A 25,184-nucleotide genomic window follows, 5' to 3' on the forward strand; every position below is an offset into this window, starting at 1 on the left:
AGAGGCGGGCGCTACTAAATATCGCGATCGGGGCGGTAGCGGGACGCTGCGCACACCGATGACATCATCGGTGGCGGCGCAGCGCTACAGGCTAACGCCGCCATTAGCGCTCCGTTAAATATCACTGGAGGTGTGGCCAGTGGCGCTAAAGCCACTGAGTGCCCTCTTTAGGCGCTAACTGGTGGTGCAGCCCACCGAATTTCTCGGCCATTTAATTGAGACTGAATAGAGTGTGATTCTGTAAATCCACATGGAAAAAAAGCCAAAGAGAAAATAAGTAATAAGAATTTTTGATGCTCAGAACGGCAGAGGAGTTGCAGATGTAGTCAGGAATTTGTTCATAATTGTTTAGGTTCAAGGAGTAGTGCCGCTGTGCTTTTGAATTGTTAAAATGACCAATAAAGCAGAAAGGCCACAATACTTCTGCAGCTGTTGATTTGCTCAAGAGCTGCCTCACTTCCACTTTTAATGCTCTTGCCCCCAGCAAAATCTTGGATCTTCCATCCCAGTTGTTTCCCCCTGCCACATTATGGTCCCCATCTTGACTCCCTCAAATCCAAGGTATGCAGACGAGCATAACCTGGTGCATGACAGTTTAGCTATCCATCACCAGATCTGGCTGGACCACATCAAGTGCTATCCTCTCCTGCCAAAACTGCTCACTACTCCAAGATTGTTCTAAAGAGCAAAAATAACTCCCAGCTTTTTTTCTTCGCTACCAACTATCTCGTTAAATCCTTTTACCCTGCCTCCTCCAACCTCTCCCGAACAAGTGCGAGGGTCTTGAACTTTGTCACTAAGGTTGTAACCATTCTTCCCATTGTCTCTGCCGTTTACTCCCCTTACCCACCAACCTCTCCCCTGCCCTAGCTCTGAACCCACGCCTCTAATTTCTCTCACATCTCCCCTAATGCTCTTTCCGAGCTCATTTTATTCATGAGACCCACCTCCTGCTCCCTTAACCCCATTTCCACTAAAATGCTAGCTACCCAAATTCCCTTCCTGGCCCTTGTGCGATCCAACATTGTGATGGCTGTGCCCCTCCTTTTTAAAACAACCACCATCACACCCCCTCTTCAAAAAAATCTACCCGCGAGTCCTCTGTCCTTGTAAATTACATACCTATTTCCAACCTCTCCTCTCAAGTCCTTGAACGTGTTGTTGTCTGCCAAATTCATGCCCATCTTTCCCACTACTCCCTGTTTGAATCTCTCCAATCCAATCTGCCTCTGACAAAGCAATGAAACGGCACAAATTAAAGTCACAAATGGCATCTTCCGTGACTGTGACTATGATGCATTGTTCCTCCTTGACCTTGCTGCAGCCTTTGACAGAGTTGACAATGCCACCCTCCTCCAACATCTCTCCTCCATTGTACAGCTTAGTGGAACTGCCATTCATCTCCAGCAATGACTTCGTTTTACCACTGCACCGTTATCTCGGGAGTTCCCAAGCATTTATTTTTGGCCCCATCCTCTTCCTCGTCTTTGTGTTGTCCCTTAGTGACACTGTCCCCAGACATGGGTTCAGCTTTCACATGTATGCTGATGACACCCAGCTCTACCTCTCCACCACACCTTTTTTTTTAATCCCTCCACTGACACTATTTTGTCAGACTGCTTGACTGATGAGCAATCTTGGAGGAGTAACATTCGCGCCACACAAGTGCCAGGCAATGACCATCTCCAACAAAGAGAGTCTAGCCACCTCCCCATGACATTCAATGAGATTACCATTGCTTCAACATCCTGGGGTGTTACCATTGACCAGAAACTTAACTGGACCAGCCACATAAATACTGAGGCTGGGTATTCTGCAGCAAGTGTCACACTCACCTTAAACATGCACTCCCTCCACCACTGGCGCACCGCGGCTGCAGTGTGTACCGTTTACAGGATGTACTGCAGCAACTCACCAAGGCTTCTTTGACAGCACCTCTGAAACCTGTGACCTCTACCACGAGGGCAGCAGGCGCATGGGCTCACTATCACCTGCAAGTTCCCCTCCAAGTTACACACCATCCTGACTTGGAAATATATTGCCGTTCCTTCATTGTCACTGGGTCAAAATCCTGGAACTCCTTCCCTAGCAGCACTGTGGGAGTACCTTCACCTCAATTAGAGCCACCCCATAATCTTTTATATTCAAGTGAATACAAGCCCAGTCTTTGCAACCTGACCTCATCATTTAACTTTTTTAGCCCCCTTTTAGCTACATCCTCTTCAACACAAAGGCTGCCTACTTCTACCCATGTAACACCGCCCACCTCCACCTCTGCGTCACTGTGGGAAATGGAGAATACTTTCATCTTCAGCACCCAGTGTTGGCATCTAGCTTTCCAAGTTCGATGCGCACTCTATACCTCATTGTACATAGCTGATTTGGGAATGCTTGATGCCAACACTGGATGACCAAGATGAGAGTGCGTTACATTTCTCAGCATGAGCACAAAAACATTTCTAGTGATTTTTGTTCAACATCAGATATTCCTCAAACAATTTAGATCTTTGTATTCAAAACATACGTTTACTGAATCAGTCAGAATATCAACAACGTGCTTCAGTCTTGGAAATACACTGCCAACTTGCAGGGTAGATTTTTTTTTTGGCTCTCTGGAATTCATATTAATGGTGACACGTACTGATTTGTAGCTAGTTTTCTGATATGACCCTGCATAAAACAGGGTTGAGATTGTCTGAACTTGTACAGCTAGCAGAGAGGGGCGAAACTTTCTCATTCCATCAACAACAACAACTTGCATTTATATAGTTGCTTTAACGTAGTAAAATGTCCTAAGGTGCTACATCTACTTTGGTTCCGGTGGTTGAATCTACCCAATCATAAAAAGGAATGTTTTAAGGCACTGTGCTACCCAGTTCCTCGAGCCATTTTTGTAAGAACTTGTCACTTCTGTTGCATTTGGATGATGAATATTTTAGGCACCTGTTGGAAGTTGTACGCAAGCAGGAATATTTGGCATTTCTTTAAACCAAAACTTATATTGTGCTTTAGCTTTTTGAACTGTAAATTGAACTTCTCACTTTTTTGCTTCCATTCTCTGGGTCTCCCAGGCCAAATAATCCCCTCACGTGAGAGGGCAGATTGCCTGTACTCAGGCTTTCGCCAGTCTCCAACCAACTACAAAGAGGAGCATGAGGTGGTGCTGTGTAGCTTCCTTTGCCTTTTTGTTCCCCATGAAGCAGGCCGAGATCAATAATTCATCTTTTGAAGGAGTTATGGGTATAGTCCTGTGTCCTGCTACACTGGCATAGTACATTAGAACTCTTTACTGTAATAAGAATGCAAAAGAAATCATTTATATAGTACCTTCCACGTACTACCATACACCAAAGTGCTTCACAGCCAATGCACAGAGTGGGATTAAACGGAGTGGACTTGAACAGCGTTTTACGTGGGAATTTGGAAAGAGTGAGAATTTGGACAAGAGGGGGAAGGAGTTGTTGCTTTTTTGCCTACACTACTTGTAGTGCTTTGTGTTACAGGTGGATATTTAATTTCAGTAATCTAGAGCAAGTAAATAGTCAAGAAACTACACTGTAAACTAAGTTACCTAAATACAAATTTAATTAAATAAAACAAGGTCATATAGGGATGGCAGTGCAGGTGGTGTGCCGCAACTGCAGCATGTGGGAGTTGTGGAGATCATTGTGATCCCGGACAACCACATTCGCAGTAAGTGCCTGCATCTTGAGCAACTTCAGCTCAGGGTTTTTGAGCTGGAGTTTGAGGTACAGACATTGCGGGGCATCAGGGATGGGAAGAGTTACCGGGACACTTTGATCCAGGAGGCAGTCACACCCCTTGGGTTAGGTAGTGGTACTGGTCTGGTTAGTGGTCAGGGCCAGGAGGGTGTGACTGCAACTGAGGCAGGTAAGGGGACTCAGGTGCAGTGCTGGAGGAGGTTCTTGCTGAGGGAAAAGCCTGCAGGATGGATGAGCAAGCTGGCCATGGTGCAGGGGGCCATTCAAGTGCAGGGAGTGAAAGGGAATGTAGTTGTGGCAGGGGACAGTATAGGCAGGGGGATAGATACTGTTCTCTGCGACCGAGCGTTCCGAAGGTTGTGTTGCCTGCCCGGTGCCAGGGTTAAAGACATCTCGCAGCTGGAGAAGAACTTGGAGGGGGAGGATCCAGTTGTTGTGGTCCACGTAGGAACCAACAACATAGGTAGAACTAGGATTGAGGTTCTGCTGAGGGAGTTTGAGGAGCTAGAATCCAAATTAAAAAGCTAAACCTCAAAGGTAATAATCTCTGGATAGGGACAAACAGATTAGAGGTTTAAATGTTTGGCTCAAAGAATGGTGTGGGAGGAAGGGGTTTCGGTTCATGGGGCACTGGCACCAGTACTGGGGAAAGAGGGAGCTGTTCCGTTGGGATAGGCTCCACTTAAACCGGGCTGGGACCAGTGTCCTGGCGAACCGAATAACCCGGGCAGTAGACAGGGCTTTAAACTAATGAAGTGGGGGTGGGAGGATTCAGGAAAGAGTAAATTTAAAAGCAGCGAGAGAAATGTCAAGGCTCTAGAGCAGAGTAGAGTTTTGGGTAAAAATATGCAGAGTGGGTCAGGAAGGGACAGAGAGAGTAACAAAGGTAATAAGGCATCAGTGACTAAGGTGACATCAGGGAAAAATAGAAAAAAGTCAAAATTAAAGGCACTGTATCTGAATGCGCGAAGCATTTGCAACAAAATAGATGAATTAATAGCAAAGATAGAAATTAATAGGTTTGATCTAATAGCCATAACTGAGATGTGGTTGCAAAGTTTTCAAAGTTGAGAACGAAACATTCCAGGATACTTAACTTTTAGAAGAGATAGGCAAAATGGAAAAGGAGGAGGGGTAGCCCCGATAATAAAGGATGGGATAAAGACCGTAGAGAGAACGGATCTTAGCTCTGAAAATCAAGAAGTAGAATCAGTTTGGGTGGAGCTAAAACAGCAAGGGGCAGAAAACATTGGTGGGAGTTGTTTATAGGCCCCCAATCAGTAGTTGTAGGGCAGAATATAAATCAGGAAATTAGAGGTGCATGTAACAAAGATAGTACAGTAATCATGGGGGGGGCGTTAATCTACATATAGACTGGGCAAACCAAATTTGCAGTAATAGTGTGGAGGACGAACTCATGGAATGTATGCAAGATAGTTTTCTAGATCAGTATGTTGAGGAACCAACTAGGGAATAGGCTATTTGAGATCTAGTATTGCACAATGAGAAAGGGTTCATTAATAAACTTGAAGTAAAGCGGCCTTTAGGGAAGAATGACCATAATATGATAGAATTTTATATTAAGTTCGCAAGTGATTTAGTTAAATCCGAAACTAGGGTCTTAAATATAAACCATGCAAACTACATAGGTATGAGGGGCGAGTTGGCTGCGGTAGATTGGAAAACTACATTAAAAGGTATGACGATAGAGAAGCAAAGGCTAGCATTTAAAGAATTAATACATAATTTACAACAAATATACATTCTTTTTAAGGCACAAAAACCCCACAGGAAAAGTGGTTCAACCATGGCCTAACAAGAGAAGTTAAAGATAGTATTAGATCAAAGGAAGAAGCTTATAATGTTGCCAAAAAGAGTAGTAAGCCTGAGGATTGGGAGGATTTTAGAATTCAGCAAATGAGGACCAAGACATTGATAAAGAAAGGGAAAATAGAATATGAGAGTAAACTAGCGAGAGACATAAAAACAGACTGTAAAAGCTTCTATAGGTATGTAAAAGGGAAAAGATTAGCGAAAGTAAATGTGGGTCCCTTATAGGCTGAGACAGGAGAAATTATAATGGGGAATAAGGAAATGGCAGAGAAATTAAACACATACTTTGGGCAGGGTTTTCATTGGGCCGTGGAGGCAGGATTGGAGGTGTGTGGGGGGTTAAAATCACGAAATCGGGGGGGCACGAACCCAACCCGCCTCCATGCCAGTTTCAAAGGAGGCGGATAGCCGACTTGTGCTGGGAGCCGCCTCCCCGAGGCGGGAAGGGGATTAGTGCCAATTAACTGCCTGCTAACAGGTAGTTAACGGGCAGTTTTTAGCCTAATCCCTATTTTTATTCCTGAAGTGTGGGCTTCCCGACAGCTCCAAACCACGCCAAGTTAGCGAGGCGGACTGAAGGGCTTGGAGGGTTTGAGATTGATACGCTTATCAATTACTCCATAAAAGGCGATGAATTAGGAAAGTAATGAAGAGGTTTTTATTAACTAAAGAACAGAGCATGCCTCTCGTGGCCAACTGGTTCCAAGAAGGAAGTGGGTTGCCGAAACACCCACCTTTATACCTGGTCATGTGGGCGGAGCCAGCTGAGGCATGCATTGGTACACAGCGCCAACCAGAGGTAACAATATGCAATAACGATAACAGTAGGATACAATAACAGTGGTTTACCACAGAGATGTCCGGTGTTCAGGTGAGTGATGGGTGCATGAGTGCAGAGGTAAGTGTGTTTGGTGTGTGTAAAGTGTTTAAAGAAGTTTTTACCTTTACAGCCTTCCTTCCTTCAGGTCTCGGGAGTCCCTCATCTCACCGGCACAGAAAGCAGAATGGCTGCAAGCTGTCAAAAGTTGCAGCATTCAGCTTTCTGTTCTGGAGAGATCTCTAAATCAGCCTGAGAGGAAGGAATTAACTTTGTGTACAGATTGTCAGTGACAACTTCAAAGAGCTGTCAAACGCTGATATTTCATCTGTCAAAAGGTCTTGACAGATGAAATGTCAACCTGTGATGTCACCGGTGGCCCTTAATTGGCCAACAAGGTCAATCAAGTGAAAATCGAGTGGGTTGGCCACAACTCTATGGAGGCGGGACTACAACCCCAAAAGTTGTAGTCCCGCCTCTTACATGCCGCCAGTATCTAAAATCCAGCCCAGAGTGTCTGTCTTCACGGAAGAAGACGCAAAAAACTTCCCAGAAATAGTGGAGAACCAAGGCTCTAGCGAGAATGAGGAACTGAAATAAATTATTAGTAAAAAAAAAAAGTACTGGAGAAATTAATGGGACTGAAAGCCGATAAATCCCTTGGACCTGATGGCCTACGTCCTAGGGTTTTGAAAGAGGTGGCTGTAGAGATAGTGGATGCATTGGCTGTCATTTTCCAAAATTGTATTGATTCTAGAACAGTTCCTATGGATTGGAAGGTAGCAAATGTAACCCCACTATTTAAGAAAGGAGAGAGAGCGAAAACGGGGAGCTACAGACCAGTTAGCCTGTCATCAGTAGTAAGGAAAGGGCTAGAATCTATTATTAAGGATGTGGTAACAGGGCACTTAGAAAATAATAATAGGATTGGGCAGAGTCAACACGGATTTATGAAAGGGAAATCATGTTTGACAAATCTGGCTGTAACTAGCAGAATAGATAAGGGGAACCAGTGGATGTGGTGTAGTTGGATTTTCAGAAGGCATTCGATAAGGTGCCACACAGAGCTTATTGAACAAAATTAGGGCTCGTGGGTTTGGGGGTAATAAACTAACATGGATTGGTTAATAGACAGAAAAAAGAGAGTAGGAATAAACGGGTCATTTCTGGTTGGTAGGCTGTAACTAGTGAGGTACCGCAAGGATCAGTGCTTGGGCCTCAGCTATTCACAATTTACATCAATGATTTGGATGAGGGGACCTAATGTAATATATCCAAGTTTGCTGATGATACAAAGCTGGATGGGAACGTAAGTTGAGAGGAGAATGCAAAGAGACTTCAAGGGGATATATAGACAGGCTAAGTGAGTGGGCAAGAACATGGCAAATGGAATATAATGTGGAGAAATGTGAAGTTACCCACTTTGGTAGGAAAAATAAAAAAGCAGAGTATTTTTTAAATGGTGAGAGATTGGGAAATGTTGGTGTTCAGAGGGACCTGGGTGTCTTTGTACACGAATCACTGAAAGTTAACATGCAGGTACAGCAAGCAATTAGGAAAGCAAATGATATTTTGGCCTTTATTACAAGAGGATTTGAGTATAAGAGTAAAGACGTCTTACTGCAATTATATAGGGCCCAGGTGAGACCACACCTGGAGTATTGTGTACAGTTTTATCTTACCTAAGGAAGGATATACTTGCCATAGAAAGAGTGCAATGAAGGTTCACCAGTCTGGTTCCTGGGATGGGAGGGATTGTCCTATGAGGAGAGATTGAGTAGACTTGGTCTATATTCTCTAGAGTTTAGAAGAATGAGAGGTGATCTCATTGAAACAGACAAAATTCTTACAGGGCTTGACATGTTAGATGCAGGGAGGATGTTTCTCCTGGCTGGGGAGTCTAGAACCAGGCGTCACAGTCTCATAGTGGGGGGTTGGCCATTTAGAACCGAGATGAGGAGAAATTTCTTCACTCAGAGGGTGGTGAATCTTTGGAATTCTCTACCCAGAGGGCTATGTAGGCTCAGTCATTGTGTATATTCAAGACATAGATCGATAGATTTTTGGATATTAATGGAATCAAGGGATATGGGGATAGTGCAGGAAAGTTGAGATGAGGTAGATGATTAGCCATGATCTTATTGAATGGAGGAGCAGGCTCGAAGGGCCAAATGGCCGACTCCTGCTCCTATTTCTTATGTTCTTATTACTTTTTTAGGGTAGTCATTTCTGTAGGCAACGCAGTAGCCAATTTGCGCACAGTAAGGTCTCACAGACAGCCGTAAATTAAATAACCAGTTAATCTGTTTTGGTTGATGGCTGAATCTTGGCCAGGATACTGGGAGAACTCCCTGCTATTCGAAAAACCTCAGTTTAATGTTTCATCCAAAAGATGGCAACTTCAGGCAATGAAGCACTTCCTTTGTATCACACTGAAAAGGAAAGACTTAGGTGTTCAAATCTTGGAGTGGGGCTTGAACTTGCAACCTTCTGACTATATCTTTGCACTTTAATGGTAGTGAAGTACAGTTTCTAAAGTTATCAGAATTTATCAGAATCTTGATCAATAACTTCTGACTTTTTTATTTTGTCTGCACAGCTGGGAGAATAATGAAATTGAAAGGCTCAGTCCTTGGGACATGGAACCTATTTCTGAAAATGGTAAGCATGCTTTAAAAATTATTACAAATTCTCCACAAAGTTACTCGTGAAAAGTAATTCTATTGCTTTTAAACGTTGATCCATTTCAGGGTGATTGTTATTTTATAGGCATGCTGTTAATGTACAGTGTCTCTACCTAGTTTATCTGAAATTATAGCTACAGAAAATACCGGAAATACTCAGCAGGTCAGGCAACATCTGTGGAGAGAGAAACCGAGTTAACGGTCGAAATTTTCTTCAGGGAAGTGGGTTGCGGGCGGGCGGGGGTGGGTGGGGGTGCCTTCGAGGCGGGAGGAAGGCCGGGTTTCCCCTAGGCTCTGCCGACTTTACCGGCAGGGCCTGATTTGAACGTGAGGCCTCGGTTTCCCGGCCGCAGCTAGCCAGCTTGAGAGGCTGGCTGACTGGGCGGGTCGGCCTCAGTTGTGAGGGGTCGGTCCGGGAAAGGAAACACGGGTGAGGGGGGAATCGGCAATCGGGGATGGGGGTGGGGGGTGGGGGGAAGAGAGGATCAGGGGGGTTGCAGGATCGGCAGGGAATCGGGGAAGTCAGGGATCGGCAGGCAATGAGAGGTAGTCGGGGATGGGCAGGCAGGCAGGAATCGCGGGGTATCAGTAACGATTTTGACTCTTCAAATCACAGGCAGTCTCCAAAGAGCAGCCACTGTGCCTTTAAACGGGATCCACAGCCTAATTTTAGTGGAAGAGGAAATTGTTTGAAGGAACTGCATTGCTGGAGCGCAGCAGCAGAACTTTCTCATGGTCCACACAGTCTGATTCTACGCAGTCCAGAAGATGGAGTTTAAAAAAAAGCAGCAGGGGCTTTAACAAATCCGGCAAGTTTATTCTAGGGTTTCCCCTGGCTGCAGAATACCTGTGCATCAGGAGCAAGCAGCACTATTGCCTCTCTTTCTTTATATCTGCCCAAAAGATTAAATTATTTACTGACACATTTGCATGCTTCATCTGAATGTACTGCTTTGATCACAAGGTGTTTTTGAAGAAGCTGACCTACATTTCAGAGGAAATGATGGGTATATCTGCTCGGCATTCCTAGTATGTTTAATTAATTTAGTGCACTGTATTTCCACATCATTGTGACAAGATCAAACTCTAGAGGCAAAGGTGTGCACCCTACTCTTAAAAGATTCTGAAAAGAGACTTGGATTTTTTTAAGGTTTTATTTTCAAGTCAAGAAATAAGTTACGAGTCCAAGTTCTGTGTTCATTTTACTTTGGTCGATTTATTTTACAAAGAAAATGACTAGTAACTGAGTCTCAAGTATATGATCTTGACCGTGACACGTTATTCTGCCTATTGAAGATGTGGGCATCAAGGCGATTTAGACAAGTTGAGTGAGTGGGCAAATACATGGTAGATTAAGAATAACGTGGATAAATGTGAAGTTCTCCACTTCGGTAGGAAAAACAGAAAGGCAGAGTATTATTTAAATGGTGATAGATTAGCAAATGTTGATGTACAAAGGGACCTGGGTGTCCTTGTACACCAGTCACTGAAAGCAAACATGCAGGTGCAGCAGCAGTTAGGAAGGCAAATGGTACGTTGGATAGCAAAATACTGCAGATGCTGGAAATCCGAAATAACAACAGAAAATGCTGGAAAAACTCAGCAGGCCAGGCAACATCCGTGGAGAGAAATTAGAGCTGACGTTTCGGGTCGAAACCCTTTTTCAAAACTGGAAAGGAAATAAAATAGATCGAAGGCAGGGCTGCGATAGAACAAAAGAAGTAAAAGAGACATTAAGAGGTATTCAAAAGAAATAGGTTCCATATCCCAAGGACTGAGCCTTTCAATTTCATTATTCTCCCAGCTGTGCAGACAAAATAAGAGGCACCTTCCCGTGCAAGTGCAGGAGATGTAACACCTGCTCCTATACCTCCCCCCTTCCCACTGTCCAGGGCCCCAAACACCCCTTCCAGGTGAAACAGCGATTTACTTGTACTTCTTGCAATCTAGTATACTGTATTCGCTGCTCACGATGCGGTCTCCTCTACATTGGGGAGACCAAACACAGATTGGGTGACCGCTTTGCAGAACACCTCTGTTCAGTCCGTAAGGGTGACCCCCGAGCTTCCGGTCGCCTGTCATTTTAACTCACCGCTCCATTCCCACTCGGACCTCACCATCCTTGGCCTCTTGCATTGTTCCACGGAAGCTCAACGTAAACTCGAGGAACAGCACCTCATCTTCCGATTAGGCACTTTGCAGCCTTCCGGACTCAATATCGAGTTCAACAATTTCAGATCATAACCTCGGCCCCTATTACATTTTTACTTATATTTTTTTCCACCCCGTTGTTTTGGGTCTTCCCTTCCCCCCGCCCTTTTTTTTTCTCTCTCCCACATGGCAGCTGTTTCATCCTGCCAGTACACTTCACACCTAATCTCAGCCGTCTTTTGTCTCCACTGCTCCATTACCATCTCGTCTGGTTTTGAATACCTCTTAATGTCTCTTTTACTTCTTTTGTTCTATCGCAGCCCTGCCTTCGATCTATTTTATTTCCTTTCCAGTTTTGAAAAAGGATTTCGACCCGAAACGTCAGCTCTAATTTCTCTCCACGGATGTTGCCTGGCCTGCTGAGTTTCTCCAGCATTTTCTGTTGTTATAAATGGTATGTTGGCCTTCATTACAAGAGGATTTGAGTACAGGAGCAAGGATGTCTTACTACAGTTATACAGGGCCTTGGTGAGACTACACCTGGAGTACTGTGCGCAGTTTTGGTCTCCTTACCTAAGAAAGGATATACTTGCCATAAAGGGAGTGCAGCGAAGGTTTCACCAGACTGATTTCTGGGATGGCAGGATTGTCGTATGAGGAGAGATTGGGTCGACTAGGCCTGTATTCACTAGAGTTTAGAAGAATGAGAGGGGATCTCATTGAAACATAAAATTCTGACAGGGCTAGACAGACTGGATGCAGGGAGGATGTTTCCCATGGCTGGAGGGTCTAGAACGAGGGGTCACAGTCTCGGGTTACGGGGTATGACGTTTAGGACTGAGATGAGGAGAAATTTCTTCACTCAGGGTGGTGAACCTGTGGAATTCTCTACCACAGAAGGTTGTGGAGGCCAAGTCACTGAATATATTTAAGAAGGAGATACAGTAGATAGATTTCTAGACACAAAAGGCATCAAGGGGTATGGGGAGAGAGCGGGAATATGGTATTGAGATAGAGGATCATATTGAATGGCGGAGCAGGCTCGAAGGGCCGAATGGCCTACTCCTGCTCCTATTTTTCTATGTTTCTATCATGTATGACTTCCAGTGTAAAATATTTCTGAAAATGTTGGATGGTTCATCCTATTTCACACCAAACCTATTCACACTATGGACAAGGTTATAGATTTGGATCCTAGGAGGTGGGGATCTTCCTGGGGTAACTGCCTTGTTGCTATGAGTACGATTAAAGAATGTTGGTAGGAGGTGTGCTGAAAGCCCAAACTGTATGCTTAAACTTGAATTAAGGTCAACTGCTCCTGAAGAAAGCTGCTTTGTTTGTCCTTATAAAATTGTGATAACTGTCCCACATAGCAACTAATATTCCTCCATGGTATGAGTAGTTATTTAAGTGTCCTTTTATGCTTCTGTTCAAATTCTAGCTGAGTACCCTGATGACCCTAGTGCTGGTGTTTCTGTGACCATGGAAGAGCTGGAAGCTCTGCTCTACAAACCTCAAGAGGGAGAGTGGGGAGAAAGGTCACGAGATGAAGAATGTGAACGTATTATAAGGGGCATTGATGACCTTCTGACACTTGGTGGGTTCACGAACTGCATTTGTTTTCTGGGCCAATACCTATATTATACTTGATGCTGTGCCTATGCCAGTGCGGTACCGCTATGATTCAGTACTACTGAAAATGATCTAACAGGAATATGCTATTTTATTTAACAGATATAGCAAGCCCCTTTGATGCTCCTGTGGATCTTCGTGCATATCCTGTATACTGTATGGTGGTTTCCTACCATACAGACCTCAGCACCATCAGAATGAGGCTAGTCAGTAGGTTTTACAGGTATGTGTGCTTTATCCAAATATAGCCATTAATGTGTTTGTGCAAGTTTTTTATGGTTAAATATTTAAAGCTCGAGTGTAACTAATATATGGTTATCTTAAATATAAGTAGATATATGTTTCAAAAAGGTTCTAAGGAATAGAAGATTAAATATGGACATCTGTATGAAAAAGTACAAATATATATTTATGCAATTATGTTCAGTTTTTAGAAATCTGTACATGGAATAGGTTGACATTATTTCTTGCATTCACTTGTTCAATAAAAAAGCATACATGCTCTTATCAGTTGCAATAATTTTTAATACTAAAAATTATAAAGTAAAAAAATTAACATGGGTTAATGTGTTGTGGCTTTTTTTTGATAATGAGTAAAAGTTAATTAAACATGTAGTGTTGCAAAACTCATGAGTAGCAAAAGATACTTTTATATTATGCAGACAGCCACCAGCGCCTGATGTACAGATCTCCTGCAGCAATATCAAAGACAAGCCTGCCAGATTTGCTACGGCCAGGAATATTGTTTCTACTGGGTAGTGTTGGCTGCTGGCCTTAATGTATCTGGTGTTGCTGCTAGCTGCACTAGCATGATATAAAAGTGGCTAAAGTTAGTCTCTTGCGTCATGACATGAATAAAATAGCAGCTGTGTACCCATCCATTATTTAAAATGTTAATATTTCATGTAAAACAAAGACTCTTGAAGGCTTAATGAGCTAATGTACCATATAGTATGGCATGGAGATTTACAGACCAGAAATGTTCTGTGCTTGATAGCTAATTGTCAGCTAGCATTGTGATGGGGAATCTGCAATTTGTCTGTGTCCTTGGGCTATGGGAGGAAATCCCTAAGGTTCCTGTGCCTGATTGCTATCTAGTGTGGTTATCAGGTCAGCATAAAATTAGGTTTAATTGCGATTTCTCCCCCAAGCTTGAAAATGCCGATAACGCTTTTTAAGCTCACCTGCGGGATGGCCATTTGGATGACTTACTGGCTGGTGTCCATTTGAACTGAGTTGTTGCTTTCAAGAAAGCAGAAGCGATTAAAATTGGGAAAAAGTGATAATTCTTTGTAATACTTTAAATATTGAATTTTATGGGGGGCGGGGAGGTGGAGATGGAGAGAGAAGAAGGATGAAAATTGCTATCAAGACCACAGGAATTATTGTGCGTGTCTAAACTGGTTTGTTAGCCCAGCAACTAAACAATAGACTGGAAGATCTAAATTCAAAGATTAAAATTGGAATTTCAGTCTTGATTTATATCTGTTATTAGCATCCCCATGAAAGTGAATTTTGCCAATCTTAGCCAGATTGTCTGGGGAAAGACGGGAAAAAACTGGCTTAAAATTAGGGATTTCATACTGCAGCAGCTCAAGAATTCCTCCTAGCAGCTCTGCTGACTAGTTGCATTCAAGGTTTATGTGGAGTTTGTTGTTAGCTGGGCCAACTTTGGAGGGTGGTTTTGTCTTTTTTTGTGGATTCATTACACTGCCACTATTTACAATTTCCAATTATAATTGACAAACATTGAGCTATGAACTTTTCCAATATGTAGTTACTACTATGATTTCACTTACCATGTTGTGTGCAAGATAAAGGGGGGAAAGTTTTATGCTCTACACAACTTTTTAATCAAGAATAAGCATTGAGACATTCAGGGATAAAATAATGAATCCAAATTAATTAATGGTTGCTACCAGTGGAAAACTTTCGCTTAACCATATATGTGAAATAATTCAGTGATCAGTTATATTGGTAATCTGTGTATTTAAAGAAAAGTACTTGGAGCCTGACATTTTTGAAATCTATTTTGTATCCTGCAAAGAAATTACATTTGTACTACCATTAAGCACTGAGATTTTTAAGCTGTCATCTGTATGCTTTGTGCTATAATTTGCAGGAGGATCACTGCACTTGTGTGGGAGGTGAGGTACATAGAGCACAATGCAAGAACTTTCAATGAACCAGATAGCCCTATCGTTACATCAGCCCGGAGAATCACTGACTTACTTCTTAAGTTCATTGAGTGAGTAACGTTATTTTTTCCCAATAGCAACCTAGAGGGTAAAGTTCAAATTATAAGAACATAAGAAGTAGGAGCAGGAGTAGGCCATACGGCCCCTCGGGCCTGCTCCGCCATTCAATAGGATCATGGCTGATCCGAACCTAGACTCACGTCCACTTCCCTGCCCGCTCCCCGTAACCCCTAATTCCCTTATCAGCTAGGAAACTGTCTATCTCTGTTTTAAATGTATTTAATGTTGCAGCTTCCACAGCTCTCTGAGGTAGCAAATTCCATAGATTTACCACCCTCTCAGTGAAGAAGTTTCTCCTCATCTCAGTTTTGAAAGGGCAGCCCCTTATTCTAAGACTATGCCCCCTAGTTCTAGTCTCACCCATCAGTGGAAACATCCTCACCGCATCCACCCGATCAAGCCCCCTCACAATCTTATATGTTTCGATAAGATCGCCTCTCAATTCTACCATGGCAAGTTGTGAAATTGAATTTAATAATTCGGCAATTTGTGGACTAGCACCAGAACAAATTATCATGAAAGCAGCTGGATTGTCATAAAAACCCAACTGGATCACTAATGTCCTTCAGGAAAAGGAACCACCCACCCCTACCTTGACCTACATGTATCTCTAGTCCACACTGTGGTTGGCTTTTAATGTCCTCTGAAGAGGCCTAGCAAGCCACTCAGTTCAGAAATGGGCAATTAAAGTGACATTACCAGCGCCACCCACATCACGAGAGTCACCCTTTCATACTAAAGGGAAATGTCTGCTCAGCTTTTGTTGAAGCAATTCAGTGCTGTGCTCTTAAATGTGCAAGACCTTATGTTCTCTCCTTGGACTGATGTTAAACAAAGTTTCCTCAATGTGGGTTGGTGTCGAATCTTAGCACTTTACCCATGAGTGTAGTTGTGTTAAGGTACGCAGGCAGGTGTGGTGTCATTTATGAAATCATTATTTTTTAAGTTCACTTCAAAGCTAAATTGAAGTGACATTTTTGAGACGGTTAGCATAAGGGGATGTCTATTTGATGATATATCCTAGAACTCGAGGAATTAAAGGAGGAAATTTGTGATGCTTTAGTTGATATTTTTTAGAGCTCTATAAATACTGGAGAAATCAGGATAGCATATGTGGTTCCAATATTTTTTTAAAAAGGAGCAAATCACAAACTTTCTAATTATATGCTGGTTAGTCAAACATCCATTGTAGGAAAAATGTTTGAGTGTGTTCTACAAGTTGCTGTAAATACATATTTAAAGAACACTGGTACTGTCAGAAGCAGCCAGGATGGATTTAGAAGTTAGGTCATGCCGTTCAAACTTACTGGAATTCTTTGAGGGGTAAGGACATCTAGTTTAACTGAATTTTCAAATTGCTTTTGACAGATTTCTCATGAAGCTGGTAAGGAAGTTTGAGGCGATGGTATAATTGACAGTTTGTGTAGATTGATTGTCAACTGCCTTGGCAACAGAAGATGAGCGTTGGTGATCAATGCAAAATCCTCTATCTGGGGGGAAAAATAACTAATGGAGTTCCAAAGGGATCAGTTCTGGATTCCCTGCTATTTACAATATTTGTGAATGATAAGGAACAGGGGCCTAGAAATTCAGTTAAGGCCCGCCAGCAGGCTGACGCCCAAAAGTTAGCGCTGCGCGCGGAGCCAGGTGCGCCCGTCAGATATTCGGCTTTTGCGCCCCAAGTCGGAACCGGCCGCTATTCCAGGGTGTGCCCGCCCCCGCTTGGGGCGCAGAAACTGAATTTCAGCGCTCTAAGTGCCGCTGCGCCACCCGATGCGGTGCGGCAGGCTGCGGTACTGCAGGCCTCCTCCTTCTCTTAAGGTGGAGGTGCCTGCAACAGCGAGATCGCCGCTGGATTGTGCCAGCAAATGAGCCCAGCACCAAGCAGAAGTGCCGGGCTCGCGGAAAGCAGCCGGCAATGCCGCGGGGGGGGGGGGGGGTGGAGGAGGCCGGGGAAGGAGGTGCAGGCAGGCGGCCGCCGAAAAAGCGGCCGGCCGCACCTCCACCTTAAAGCGCCCCAGTAGCGCAGCAGTACGGCCCCGTTTTTCAATCGCTGTTTGCAGCCGCAGCAGAAGAGGCGGCTGCAACTAAATATGGGGTTTGGGCCGGAAGCGGGGCGGAACCGGGGCACTGCGCACACCGATGACGTCATCGGTGTCGGCGCAGCGCTATCGGCTACCGCCGCCATTACCACAGCGCTGAATATCAGCGCACCCTCTTACACTTGCGCAGAAGCCCTCTTTGGGCGGTAACTGGGCGCAAAGCCCACTGAATTTCTGGCCCAGGGTGTCTGTAGTAGTAAATTTAGAGACTAATGAGCTGAGATGTCGCAAATGGATGTTTAATGTGGATAAATGTAATACATATAGGAAGAGATGATTGTAAATTTAGTAGAATATGAAACACAAAAATTTGTGGGTAATCCTTGATCATACTCTAAAAGCATCTGTTCAATGTAAGGCAGTTATCAATAAGGCAAATCAGGTGCATCTGGATTGCAACAAATCAGAGAGCACATTATACTGACATTGATCAGATCAATGGAAGCCTGATTCTGGAATATACAGGAAACTTTCGATTAACCGGCCCCTAAATAACCGGAACGCTCTATCCACCGGCAAAATTCAGGAGTCGGTTCAGATAACTTTTATTACTTTTTTTACTCCATTTGTTGCTGTGCAAGGGTGCAGCTGAAGCTGTTGCTAAGCTACAGAGACGCTTGCAACTTGTGCCGATTGTTTTGAAGCTGTAAGCCACAGGGTTTGTTGCTTTATACGGAGCTCTGAGCTCCGTATCTTTTACTATAGCGTTCGGTTATCCGGAATTGTTGATGAACCGGCACCACGTCGGTCCCGTCCGTGCCGGATACCAGAAAGTTTCCTGTAGTGTGCAGGTTTGGTCACTCTACCTCAAAGAATAATGTGGCTGCTTTAGAAAGGATACAGAGAATAGTGACCCTTGAGGACCTAAGTTGTTAAAAACGCTCGTGACTAAACTTAGTTTCACTGGAGAAAAGATTATCTTTAAATAATAAAAGATTTATAACAGATTGAAGTAAGAAAGCTATTTAAGTACAACAGTGAGCATAGAATTAGAGGACGCAAGTATAAAATTCACAGGCCTTGAACAAGTTTAGAGATCAGAAAATACTTTTTCTTCCCACAGGATATTGAATATATAAAACAAACTCTCAGTGACGGTCATTTATTTGGGATGAATTGGCAACTTTAAAAGGGAGTTGGATCAATACCTTTTGAGCAGGGGAATTGAGGATTAAAGAGATCTTAATAACATTTTTTGATTTGTTTGTTTTCAAGGGAGGTAGGGAAAGGAACATAGTGTTCCATAAAGTAGGGGATCAACAAGTGGTGGCATGAGATGGAAGTCCATGATAGAATCAGTAAAATACTGCAGATGGTGAATCTGAATTAAAACAGGAAATGCTGGAACCAATTAGCAGGTCAGGCAGCATCCGTGGAGAGAGAAATCAAGTTAACTCTAGGTTGATGGCTTTTCATCAGAACTGGAAGATGTTGGAGATGAACAGCTTTTAAGCAAGTACTGAGCTAGGAAAAGGAACAGGGTGGAGGGCAGGAGTGATTAATTGACAAAAGTGATAATGGTGCAAAGCAAATGGAGATGATGAGTATCGAAATAAAAGATAGGTCCAGAGGAGGTGTTCATGTTTACAGCAGAATAGCAGAGGAGGGGGGAAGCATTGTAAATCTGGCAAAGAGAAGGCGGCTCCCGTGGCCTGAATATGTGGCGGAAGAAAGGCAGATAGACCCCAGGGGTGCAAAGCACTCTGCAGCCACATTCTGGACAGGAAGTCAGGTGGCAACACGTTAATGAGGTCCGGTGATTAAAATTGCTATGGCATCATTCTGCTGCGGGTGGGTTGCAGTCAAACTGAAACTAGTGGGTTCCTGTTGGCAACCTTCCCTCTAAGCTGCACGGCCGAGCAGCTCTCTGCTGGCCCCACGCAGCCTGGAGCTGGTTTTTTCAATGTAAAAACTGTGAATGGGGCGCGCAGCTCCTTAAAGAGGCCGCGCACTGTTGGCAGTTAAAAGCCACCCGTATCTTCTCTCCAAGCACTTATCCTCTCTTAAAATGCATGACAGCAACAGATCCCTTATTTGAAAAATGTTCAGAGGTTTAAAATCTTTACAGTCACCAATGTTGCTTTTCCTGCTCTCCGTATTGCTTTATTAAAGACTTCTGGCTATAATCTTCACTGTGCTCCATGTGTTGTCCATTCAGCTCATCCAGTGGAATAGTTCATACAACAATAGGAGAGCAATAAGATTGTTAAATTTCATATTTTGAAAACCTTAGCATTTGGGTGACGTAAAGGGATAAATTGGTCCTTTCATGACTGGGGGTCTATGTTAAAATGAAACCTAAATTAAAGAGAGATAAGTCTCCTCTCCAGCCACGTGGATCTTCTATAAATGATTTGGGGTGCCTCAATGCAGTTCTGATGGCTGTGGCTTCACAGCACAAAATTATGCTCAATTGGCAATCTTGCTTGGAGAGCCTATGGGGGAAAAATTCGGTGAGGGCTCTCTAACGGACGCTAGGAACTCAGCGCCCGAACGCAGCGATTTTAGTGCCGTTTGCGAAATTCACCAGTCGTTTTGCGGCGGCGCTAAACACTACCGCCACGATCTCCTGCACCCACATATCATGATGTCAGTCAAGCGTGCAACGCCCTGTACCAGATATTCAGTCGCGCCCCCTGCCTTAGCGCCTGCCGCTAAGAACGACAGGCAGAGGGGAATGTTTTCAAGTCGGGAAGGGGCTGGGGGAGCGCTATTTAAAGGCGGGCGCTTCCTGCCTTTTCTTGTTGGCAAAATTTTTGGTACACGCAGGTTGAGAGGGAGAGAAACGTCTGGAGAGATTTAACGCTGTCCTAAGAAGTTCTGGCCCTCAGCGCCACTTTTGAGGTTCCTAAGTGCTGAGCTCTTTCCCTGGGCCTATCCATTAGTGCTTCCAACACATTTGCTTTATAGATCTCTCCAGGCCGAGATTCAAGGCTGCAATGAGCAAGGCGTGGCTGGCCAGCAAGATGGCGCCTCCCCTTTAAGAACTGGACGGCGCCAGTCTGTTTGGCTTCCATGGTAACTGACATCGCCTGAGCTTCGGTAGTGTTCTGAGGTAGCGCCTCGCTCCCTGACATTTGCGCATTAAGAGAGGGGTGTAGCACCTGATTTAGCGCTCAAATCACCTTCAGGGGCGATAGAGGTGAATTTTACAGTCGGAGATGATAATTAGTGCCGGGCGCTAAACTTGCGCCCGGCCGATATTAGCGCCCCAAAATGGGCGATACCCAATGATGCACTATCAACAACACCAAAGACTACGAGTTGAACTTATACGAAGTAGGCTTTTATTGACTAAGAACTGGAGCATGCCTCTGCTAGTGGATCCATCCTAAGAGCTCCCGGGGGAAGGGTGGTGAGTCACCTTTATACCCGGGCTTAGGGGTGGAGCCAGGGGCGGAGACATGCCCGGACCTGTACAGAATTAACAGTGGTTTACCACACAGACATGTACAGAGTTAGCAGTGGTTTACCACACCCAATTTTTCCCCCTATGAAAATGGCTGCTATAAGAAAATGGTTTAATGGAGCTATTTGAAGGCTGGAGTTGAGGCACATTCTTGGGACAGAGCAGTATAGCCCAGGATTTACTTGAGGCTGACACTGTCTATCCAAATTTTTTTAAAAGAATAAAACATTCCCATCCTCACCTTGATAAACAGAAGTCAGAATGTAAAAGGTATACCGTTGGATATTTTTATCTTCACTTTTTAAAAAATAATCTTTTGCTTCCCTTACCCCTGACATTGTGCACAATTCTGTGAAGATCCAAGTCTCACCTGTTATTGGCCCAGAAATTCGGGTTGGGGGCTTCCCGCGGGTGCAAGCCCCCGACCTGCACTTGCCTTGCGCGCCGGCCGTTGAGCTGTGGGCCCCCCATGGAATTCCGATCCTGGGCCTCCTCCAACTGCTGGCGCGCAGTGCTTGCGTATCCCAGGGGCGCAGTTAGTTCGATGCGTCCCCTGGGATCACGTGGGCCATGGAGAGTCAATGGTAGCAGGGAATGCTTCATTCATAAGTTTGACTGTCAAACCTATAAATACTATAAGCCCCAAAACATCACTAAATTTTCAAATAATTTTTTTTTTAATCACATTTTTAAAATAAACTATAAATTAAATGAAATAACCATTTTAAACAATTTAAGTTTTTGAAAAAAATAATTTTATTTTCTAACGGGGCTAAAAATAAACTTACCTTGCTTTAAAGTATTTAAAAATAATAGACCTGTGGAAAAAATGTTTTAATTTTAATTAATTCACCACTTACCTTGTAAAAAGCAGGCCTTGCGACTGCTTTTTACATGCCTAACTAATGGAGACTTACCTTCCCAGGAAACCCTGCAAAGAAAACGTAAGTTCGATGCGCACGCGCTGCCTCTCCTGCGCACGCGTTCCACCTCTGAACCCCTTCTTTCAGGGGAACGGAAGTGCCAGTTTCCCGCGCATGCGTAGTGCATGCACGAAACCGGCACTTCCATTGGGCTTACGGGTGAGTACCCTGTGCGTACTCACCTGTGGAGACCCGAATTTCTGGACCATTATCTCAGTTTTCGTGCCTTTTCGTTACTGACATTTTTCTCCAAATAGTGCAGGTGAGATCAAGTATTCACTATGCAGGGAATTGGCTGGAATAATATGATAAATCACTAAATAAATGCAAGTATTTTATCAGATTGAAATAACTCAGAGCACTTGATACACTGGATTACAGTGATTGTTATGTAGACAGCAATGTCTCACACACCGCCATCAGATAAATGATCAATTAATCTTGTTTTGGCATTATTGGTTGTAACAGGACATTAGCAGAACGCTCTACTCTTTTTATTAAAATACTACCATGGGTTCTTTGACATTCACCTGAGTTATCAGAATGAGCAGATGGGGCTTTGGTTTAACAGCAACAACTTGCATTTATATAGCGCCTTTAACCAATGTTCCCTCTAAATTTTCTTTTGTACTGAGTGGGCCACGAGCTCCTTTGAGCACGACCTTTTCGTCTGTGAGCAAATTTTAAAACAACAATGACAGCAACCACTTAAAAGCATATATACAGTAATGCCATATTTGCCACCCCACCGTCTCAAATCATGAGACAATCAAACAAGGTTCTGTACAAGTTTAACATAACTTCTCTGCTTTTAAATTCTATTCCTCTAGAAATGTGCCCCAGTGCTTTATTTGCACTTTTATGCCTTTTTTTAACCTGCATTGCTACTTTTAATGATTTGTGAATCTATACCCCATGATCCCTTTGCACCTCTTCCCCATCTAGACTCTTATTTTCAAGGAGTAGGTTGCCTCCTTATTCCTCCTACCAAAATGCACCACCTCACACTTATCTATATTGAAATTAATTTGTCATTTACATGCCCATTCTGCAAGTTTGTTTAGGTAGAATTAATTAAAAGCTTTTAGTTCGTCATGTACAAACTCTAATAAAAAATTACTTGTCAGAAATGACTGAGATATAAAAGAATTGCATAATAATGCATTAACACTTCAGAAACGTCACTCAGTTACACAATTATGCATCAACAAACAAGCCAAAAGCCCAAGGTGAGCTGAAAGAGGCATATCTATTTGTGCAATTTGTATTAATTTTAATGTTTTCAACGTATTAGCCCATCTCTCATGTCACTATAGCAGTGGCTGCACAAGCAGCAGGAGCAGTGGCTTTCCTATGGTGCTGATGTGCTGTATGTCCACATAAGTAATTAGAATATTAATCACAGTACAACCAACAGATATAAAGTGCTGTAGTTCTTTAGTTCACAGTATTAAAAAGAATTGAACAAAAATGGATATCCGTATTTCCAACTTCAATCACTTCCATTAATAAATGTTGTCTTCTTGAACCAGCACACCCTCCATGTAACATGTCAGAAATGCAACACTTATTCACAAGTGCAGAAAAACACATACAAATTTGCATCACCAAATTAAAAACAAAAAGCAGGAAAAGCTGTGATTTAACAAAAATAAACAATCAGACCAACTTGGAAACATTTACTAATATGTTGACGTAAAGATGTTAATTTACTCATTTCACTTCTAATGTTTTTCTCTCAAACATTCTCCACAATATTAATCCGTTTTTATCACGAAAAGTGTTGAATTATTTTAGGTACTTCCCAATTAAATAGTGGGAAACAAACTTCATTGTACTCTCAATTTTTAATCTCCTATTTCAAACATTTATACCAAATCAAAATTGTACATTATCAGTTTAATCGAAGTATTTTCTGTGTCTTTCTCAATAAACAAGTAGCAGTTTCTTCTAAAGTAGTTTCCTGCAATTTTTATACATCATTACATAACTCGTGTTTCTATTAACACTCCACTAAACGTTTGAGGAAATCTATATTTACATTATTCCTGGGACTTGTTTGGACGATAGAACGGCAGACAAAATAAAATGGTTTGTGTTTTTCCCCATTTTTTGGTTCTTTCTAAACGTCTTAATGAAATTTTTTTTTATGTCAATAAAAAGTAATACAGGAAACTTTGTGATATCCGGCAGCGATGGGACCGGCGTGTTGCCGATCTATCAAAACTGCCGGACATACAAAGTTAATGTTGAAGCATACGGAGGTTTTCATCTCCGTATCTGACAACAAACACTGTTGCTTAGCAACAGCTTCTAAAGAGTCAGCTGCAGCTGCAAGCGTCTCTAGCTGAAGCTGTTGCTATAGCTACAGGCCTTGCAGTGGCTGACTGGGGGGGGAAAAAAATGAGATCTAAAAAAACTTACAGAAAACTGCTCCTGAATTTTGCCGTTAGATCGAGTATTATGGACATACAACTTCCGGATAAACCAAAGTTTTCTGTACGTAACTCTGACAAATCCTCCCCACCCCCCCCCCCCCCCCACCCCTTCCTCAACAGCATGGTTGCATGTTTGTGTAAAGCTACTCACTTCAGTCAATCATTCAAAATCAAATATTGAGAAATTTCAATTTTAAAATGTTTTAAGCATTTCAGAACCTCTTTTTAAAATTAGTGTTTTGACTTCAAGATCTGGTTGAAACTTGTTTAGATGAAGGGAAAATTGATCTATGTTTCTGTTTTTTCCAAAATCATATTCGAAACGTGGGGGGGAGGAAGTGTGTTTAGCACTCATTTTTTGTGAAAAGTTCATTAAAAATCTTTAGGGGGAGAAATTCAGTATCTCCCATTTTGGGGCGCTAATATCGGCCGGGTGCAAAGTTTAGTGCCGGCGCTAATTATCGCCTCTGACTGCAAAATTCGCGCCTCTTGCCCCTGGGGGTGATTTGAGTGCTAAATCAGGCGCTAGGGAATGAGACGCTACCTCAGAACACTACCGAAGCTCAGGCGATGTCAGTTACCATGGAAGCCAGACAGACTGGCGCCGTCCAGTTCTTAAAGGGGAGGGGCCATCTTGCTGACCAGCCACACCCTGCTCATTGCAGCCTTGAATCTCCGCCTGGAGAGACCTCAAAAGCAATTGTGTTGGAAGTACTAATGGATAGGCCCGGGGAAACTGGTGCTGAGGGCCAAAACTCCTTAGGACAGCATTAAAACCAAAAATTCTGCCGACAAAAAAAGGTAGGAAGCGCCCCCCAGCCCCTTCCCGACCTGAAAACGTTGCCCTCTACCTGTTGTTCCTAGCGGCAGGCGCAAAGGCCGGGGGCGCGACTCAATATCTGGTCCGGGGCGTTGCACGCTTGACTGACGTCACAATCTGTGGGCGCAGGAGATCATGGCGGTAGTGTTTAGCGCCGCCGCAAAACGACTGGTTGATTTTGCGAGTGGTGCTAAAATTGCCGCGCTCGGGCGCTAGGTTCCTAACGCCTTGTTAGCGTCCCCCGGAGACGCTAACAGGAGGCGCTAACCAACCGAATTTTCCCCCCTTAAATTCTTTCAAGTCTCGTTGCAGCTTTGACAGAAGTTGCTCCGAGTTTCTCTTTCCCTCTTCAACGCTGTCGTTAAACATACAACAAAAAATAATAAAATAAACTC

At 43.4% G+C, this 25,184-nt stretch overlaps 1 protein-coding gene across 1 annotated transcript in view; it reads left to right on the plus strand.

Moving 5' to 3' along the window:
• LOC147107826 (bromodomain and WD repeat-containing protein 1-like) overlaps positions 1 to 15,091 on the plus strand; it is a 122,544-nt gene extending 107,453 nt beyond the window's left edge. Inside the window, exons 29-32 of the mRNA XM_086007167.1 lie at positions 8,972 to 9,033; positions 12,649 to 12,804; positions 12,942 to 13,062; positions 14,962 to 15,091. Of these exons, the coding sequence (XP_085863293.1) occupies positions 8,972 to 9,033; positions 12,649 to 12,804; positions 12,942 to 13,062; positions 14,962 to 15,091 (469 nt within the window). The remainder of the gene's footprint in view (positions 1 to 8,971; positions 9,034 to 12,648; positions 12,805 to 12,941; positions 13,063 to 14,961) is intronic.
• Positions 15,092 to 25,184: the final 10,093 nt, after the last annotated feature.

Source organism: Somniosus microcephalus, chromosome 14, assembly GCF_052327205.1.
Source record: "Somniosus microcephalus isolate GS21.2 chromosome 14, FLI_Smic_1.0, whole genome shotgun sequence".
Taxonomy (NCBI): Eukaryota; Metazoa; Chordata; class Chondrichthyes; order Squaliformes; family Somniosidae; genus Somniosus; species Somniosus microcephalus.